The sequence below is a fragment of the Borostomias antarcticus genome (genome assembly GCF_949987555.1).
Source record: "Borostomias antarcticus genome assembly, chromosome: 7".
Lineage (NCBI taxonomy): Eukaryota > Metazoa > Chordata > Actinopteri > Stomiiformes > Stomiidae > Borostomias > Borostomias antarcticus.
Window position 1 is genome coordinate 1,120,358 of NC_140240.1, and position 6,852 is coordinate 1,127,209.

General features: G+C 46.1%; 2 protein-coding genes across 2 annotated transcripts; one reads left to right on the plus strand and one right to left on the minus strand.

Moving 5' to 3' along the window:
• Window positions 1–1,570: 1,570 nt before the first annotated feature.
• olfml3b (olfactomedin-like 3b) lies at window positions 1,571–4,626 on the minus strand (the record flags this gene model as incomplete). Its single annotated transcript, XM_084441186.1, has 3 exons — window positions 1,571–2,355; window positions 3,389–3,674; window positions 4,528–4,626. 3 exons carry the CDS (start codon window positions 4,624–4,626, stop codon window positions 1,571–1,573), a joined length of 1,170 nt encoding a protein of 389 aa, XP_084297312.1.
• Window positions 4,627–5,337: 711 nt separating this feature from the next.
• On the plus strand, window positions 5,338–6,465 carry gpr25 (G protein-coupled receptor 25; the record flags this gene model as incomplete). Its single annotated transcript, XM_084440941.1, has 1 exon — window positions 5,338–6,465. The coding sequence occupies one exon, from the start codon at window positions 5,338–5,340 to the stop codon at window positions 6,463–6,465; it is 1,128 nt and encodes a 375-aa protein (XP_084297067.1).
• Between the last annotated feature and the right edge of the window lie 387 nt (window positions 6,466–6,852).

Here is a 6,852-nt window from a genome sequence, read left to right on the forward strand (position 1 = left end):
ATGAGCCGCGGATCAATGTGTGTCACCGAACAATAGTTTTGAGATTCAACGTAGGTCTATCACCTGGGGTTTGTCCAACTCTGTGGCTCGATCTGAGTTGTGTGTTTTGTTTTGAGAGGTCATTGGTGAAGTTGCTGTTGAGAGAATGACTGCCTTTGCATGCCCTGAGATTTGATACTTCTACACAAATGTAAAGCTGTCAACAGGGTATTATGATATAAACACAATTTTTACATATTTTGTAAAGTTGCCAGATTCTTATTTGGTTCATTACAGTGGAGCTTAAAAACGACAGTAGTATTTAATTTCATAGAGTATTTAATTTCATCTAGATTTTGTTATTTTGATGTCATGTATGTGTAGTTGCTACGGACTACAGCAATGCTTGCAATTTATAGTGCGATTACAAATGTTGGCAATGCTGTTACACTTACAGTAAAATGTATATACACTGTATAACGCCCTTTGATACTGTAGCAGTGTATAGTCACATATGGGCATGACGCCCTCTGAACTTGCTCACAGGGACCAAAGCCTCACAGCGCTGTGGTTTTCTTGTACTGTACCTGCGAACTGTCTGCCTGTGGCTTTATCTCCAGGCAAATGTCATGTAAGTATATGTGTTGAGGGACATGGTTGTCTTGAGCCTGTTGCCTCATTGGCCTTGTGTGCTTAAGTGTTTGAAATAATGACTACAGGTATACTATACTTTTCCAAGCGATTTAGAGTAACTTTCCACTTTTGTATTGAAATTTCTATTTGTAACATAGGGCAACTGTTTCAAGACATCCCTTGTATTTTAAAGTGTCAATAAAGTTCATCCCAGGTCTACATTCGAGCTGGTTGTAGATACAGTATGCTTCCTTAGTCTCCTCAGTGTGCTTCCTTAGTCTCCTCAGTGTGCTTCCTTAGTCTCCTCAGTATGTTTCCTTAGTTTCCTCAGTATGTTTCCTTAGTCTCCTCAGTATGTTTCCTTAGTCTCCTCAGTATGTTTCCTTAGTCTCCTCAGTATGCTTCCTTAGTCTCCTCAGTATGTTTCCTTAGTCTCCTCAGTATGCTTCCTTAGTCTCCTCAGTATGCTTCCTTAGTCTCCTCAGTATGCTTCCTTAGTCTTCTCAGTATGTTTCCTTAGTTGTCTCCTTAGATCACTGAAACGCTGGACACTTTTTAATGCAGGTAAACTATTTATTCAACAACGTCTGATTCAGAGCAGGACTGAATATGAGGTGTGGAAGAGAGGATGTAGTGGGTTTGTGCTACAAAACAATACAAACATTACGCATTACACGGTCTTTATATGACCCACATCCTCCTAAATCTTTCTTGATATTATGGAGGTAATTTGTTTTCAAATAGCAATAAGCACTTTTAGTAAATGTTAATAAACAAATGTTATCTTGCTGAGCGTTTGATAACTAATCACACACTTAACACTTAAGTGTTGCACCATGAGGCTACATCTACAAGGCTCTGTGATCTGAACATGTCTACATGTGTACCTTTTTTCAGTTGAAATCGGTTGGGATTTACTCGTACTGTACCTACTGTACACAAGGGAACGTTGCTCAGTTCATACTTCCAGCTTCTTCTTCATGACCAGCTTGTAGAGGATCTGGTAGCCATCATCCCAGGCGTAGACCAGCTGCTCCACAGGGTTGTACTTCAGACTGGAGTGGGCGCCATAGCGCTTGGGGAAGTAGACCAGTGGCGCATCGTCATTGGTCACCATATCGCTGACATCAAACACACACTGGACACGCGAGCGGCTGGGCAGCCTGGTATTGTAGACCACGTACACCGTGCCGCAGATCACGAAGGCGGCCTCCGCGTTCTCCCGCGGACACGGGGTGTCCCACATCTGCTCGATGTCCAGAGTGTTGGCGTCCATCTTGGCCAGGGAGATGTGCCTATCGTTGTCCCGCGTGGCGTAGATGGCCCACAGGCCCTCCTCGTCGGCCGCCAGGTCGATGATGGTCTCCGGGGTCAACGCGTACACGGGGACGTTGTCCTGGACGGGGAACACGGCGCTGTCCTCCACCGAGCCGTTCTGCAGGTTGTACTTGATCACCCGGAGCTCCTCGCCCTCCTTCACGTAGTAGGCGTGGTTCTTGTAGATGGTGTGGCCGGTTCCTCGCCAGGCGGAGGGAAGCTTCAGGGTCTTGGCCAGGGCCGTGCCCTGAGAGTTGGTGAAGTCTCTTACGGAGGCGAACTCGTAGATGCGGTCCTCGCTGGTCCCGTTGAAGATGTAGACCTTGCCTGAGCCACCGCCCACATCCTTGGTCCACATGCCCTTCGGACCACCGACTCGCTTCAGGATCTTCATGGCCTTGATGCTGGAGATCATGTCCCTGCAGTCTGGGAGAGGGGAGGGGATTGCTTTATATCAGGAAGTGATGCGTACTGATGCACATTTTTTATATGTAATTGATTGCATGGGCGTTACATAGACAAATAGACAGTGTGCTGCCAACCATATCCTTGTCAAAGCACTTCAACAACTACTGTGGTGAAGTTCCGGTACATTCTACACTAGGTCCAACTCATCTGAAGTGTGCTTTAGACAGTCCATTTGATCACACCAGAACACCCCCCACTACGCCAGATGTACTCTGATTGAATTAGCATGTGGTAAGATTGATCATAATTTCAGCCAATTAAATTCTTGAGCCAGAGACATTGTAGTATAACCAGGAGCAGGCGGTCTGTTATGATTATACTTAAAGTCAACAAACATTTTAATGATGTGATTTATCTACCTCATCACTTTAGCACAGGGTTCAGTTAGTAACAACTGTGGTGCCACAATTTTGCACATCCGTAGGGGTTAGCAGCAGTTAGTCATCTCAAATGCATGCACCAGCAATAGAGGGCAGTAGAGATTGCACATAAACCTGTACCGCTTACTTCAACTGGGAGTGATTTTTTGTGGACCTACCGAGTACCGACCAATCGACCAACCGACCAACCAACAAACAAACCCATAGAGCGGGCTATAGAGCTGCTGGTCGCAGCTGAAAACGCTAGTTAGTGACACCACATTCTTTTATGAGAAATGCAAGCAAAAATAAAGAATTTTCTGAATGCTCAATATAGGCTACTGCACTGTAGGTCAACTGTAGGTAAATAAAAAGGCACACCGTCAAGATAAATAACATTCTAACCAACAGAGAATTCATATAGTTCACAGTGAATTCATATAGTTCAATTTTCTAAATTCACCTGCAAAACTGTATAACAGCAGTCACATGGGCAGGGGAGACTAGCCTTGTGAGACCATCCTAATCATGCAAGCTTACATTCAGTTCCTCTAGCAAACGGTCTCACAACGATAGACTCTTGACCCTCATAATAAATGTGACCAGGTGTGTCTGTGTGCTCCACAGCTCACCTGAGAGCTTGGCGTACTTGGCCTTATTCCTCTCCTTCACCACTGTCACCTGCTGCTCCACCAGCTTGTCATCCACGTCGACGCAGGGCGGAGCTCCGTTCTGGGTCTCCATGTAGTCCATCTCGCGCTCCACGCGGTCCAGGCGCGTCCCCACGCCCTCCAGGTCCACGCGCAGGTTCTCCTTGTCCTTGTCCAGCGTCTCCAGCTGGGCCACCATCTGCTGCTTGAACTCGCGCAGCTCCGTGGCGTAGCGGTTGGTCTGCTCATGCCACACAGAGATGCGGTCCTGCGCGTGGGGAGAGACGGAGGGAGAACGGCTTTAAGCTGAGGAGGCTGAAACGAATCCGTGCATGTATGTGCTACCACATGTATCACACTCTGAATGGTCATGCTAATTGTAGCATTTGGTGGTCAAATGCTAAAAACCATTTTTATAATATACTGTGGGTAGCCTACACATGATGATTTCACTGCTTAGACATTAGCCTCACACCTGCCCACAAGTTCCCATAAATTACATAAACAACATTCAGTGTTATCAAAAGGATCCATTATAAACACAGTTGTCTGCCTTTAACCTGCACTGCCAAGTGTCCTATGTCTTCTTTCAAGAGTGACTCACTGACTAAACATACTAAAAGTTGCTTGGAAGTTTTTTAGACGTGTGATGTGATTTGTTTGGAAGGTATTTTTCATCCCCATGCAGCGTTGCTGGAGAGAGCTGTTTTCCATACTAAGAACATGAGAAGCAAGAGGGGAAAATGGGATATGGATAAAGCCGAGCGAGGATTCACATTACCTGCTGTTCATTCTGCTACAGAAAAAAAGCTATAGACATCCTAACCCAAGGTATATTACATGCTCATATAAAATAAATATCAAAATGAATTCTACTAAGAATTTGTCTTTGTACAACAAAATACGAATCCAGAAAATAGCCTAGACCATGTCCACTAGTTGTTTCTCTGTTTGATTCAACTGGGACAAATAAACCAAAAAGTATTAAACCTTTTTGAGTGAAACTGGAACTGTTTCCCCACATCTGCATTCCATTGAAGGTCCCCCAAGTCCCCTGAGACGCTGCTTCCTGACCTGCCATGGAGCCCGCGGCCTGACTGGGAGTTAAATGACTCACTTACCTCGATGGCAAGCAGCCTCTGCTCTAAGTAGTCCATCAGGGCTTGGTGCTGGGCACTGCCCAGACAGGTCAGCGTCACCAGGATGAGGACAGCTTTCATTTTGTGTGAGGATAGTCTTTCGGGCTCATGTGAGTCCAGACAGGAGGAGCGGGTGAGTGTGAGGAGGAGCCAGTGGATCCCCCAGTCCTGGCTGGAATGTTTTAGTGGAGTCTCAGGGAGGAGCTAGAACATCTGGTAGGCTGGAAACACACATTCACGTACATAAGTAGATAAATCTCCCTTTCGTTTCACTTCCTCCTAACCTAATAATTCAATAAAAACACAGGGACGGAAAAAATTAAATGAATACCCCAAAATGTTGCCATAGTGAGGGAGATGCAGCTGGGTTTGCTTTGCCTCAGAGGGAGCCTGGAAGCACTGGTTAGTTTGACTGCAATGCTGCAACACAAATAGACACTCAAGCTATTTCATCAAACGTATTTACCCCTTTCACATCCTCTAGAGTGAGTTTTGTGAGGCCACTATTATTTATTTTCCTGTTTTTAAAAGTTAGACAGAGTTGTAACCTGCAAAAATCATAACATTAAGAGAAAAAGAGACAAACATTGGTATTTACACACCTTCCATAGTCTGAAATATGCATTGACAATGAATCGCCATTATAACTAGTGACTGTCTTGAAAAGGAAATGAAGAGTTCAAAAGAGGACTGTTTGCCTGTGGTTTAGACACAGCAACAAGGGCGTTGAGTACACCACTCCACTCACTCAGACAGAGAGAGAGCAGAGCGTCTCTGATCTATCACCTCAGAATGGCGACACACCACGATGATGAATATGATTATTATGCCTACTCCGACTATAACGAAACTGACCCTGGCAATGACACCTACAATGATTACGACCACCTGGATTGTCCCACCTCAAGCCTTCCCTTTCTTCACATATATATGCCCATCCTATATTTCCTTATGTTCTTCGCTGGTTTTCTGGGGAACCTCTTTGTGATCACAGTGATGTGCAGGAAGGATCGTAGGGGCAGCCGGCTGGTGGACATGTTTGTGGTGAACCTGGCGCTTGCTGACCTGGTGTTCGTCCTTACTCTGCCTCTCTGGGCGGTGTCTGCCCGTCAGCACGGCCACTGGAGGTTCGGGGACCTCTCCTGCAAGCTGAGCAGCTACATCATCACGGTCAACCGCTTCTCCAACACCTCCTTCCTGACATGCATGAGCGTGGACCGCTACTTGGCCGTGGTCAGACTGATGGATTCTCGGTTCAGGAGCAGCAGGTGTGTACGTCTCACCTGTGCTGCGGTCTGGCTGATGTCCTTGGCTCTGGGCGTCCCCTCCCTGGTCTACCGTGGTGTAAGTACCTCTAACAGTGAAGCGTTCTGTGTGGAGGAGGAGGGTTCGCCTCTGTTCCTGGGCCTGAGCCTGGCCACAGTCTTCATCACCTTTGCTCTGCCAGTGCTGGTCCTCGTGCTCTGCTACGGCTCCGTCGTGGCTCGCCTGCGCCAGCACTGTGTGACCACGGCAAACCCCCGCGCCGAGGCCAGGCGCCGACACTCCCTGAAGATGGTCCTCACCATCATACTGGCCTTCCTGGTGTCCTGGCTGCCCTTCAACCTCTTCAAGACCGTTGTGATCAGCTGCCGGCTGGCCGGGGTTGATCTGAGCTGTCGTCATCAGTCGGTCCTGAGTCAGGGTCTCATCCTCTCCTGCTGCTTGGCTTTCCTCAACAGCTGTGGGAATCCCGCCCTCTACTTCTTCCTTGACCATCATTTCAAGCGGCAGGCTCAGAACCTGTGGCTGACGTGCGCGGGCAAGCGTGGGCTGCATCAGGACCACAACTCGTCGGGCTTATTCAACGGCACCTCAGATAGCTCCGGAACGACGGCCTCAAGGACCCGTCTCCAGTCACTTGACCAAAATCTGAGCTGATCCTCTTTTGAAGGAACTCAATAATATACACAATTAATGTACTTTTTCGTGGATGTTTTCACCTGTTATTTTTTTTGCATATTATTTGAACTTGTCAAAAATAAAAATTATTGTCCATAAGAGATTTAGAATTCTTAATTTAAACTCTCTGAATAAGAACAAGTTATACTGTACATTACTATTGCATTGGTATAGATGTAATGGGTTTTGCTAAACTTGTATTATGCATAGAATTGTTATCATACCATAAATTGTTCATATTTTTAATTTCAGAAATGTATTTAATATAGCTAATTCATCAATATTTCCAATGCTTGTGACAGCATTACTAGGATGTGTATACCAAAAGTTGTATATTACAAAATAAATTGCTATTTCAAAACTGTC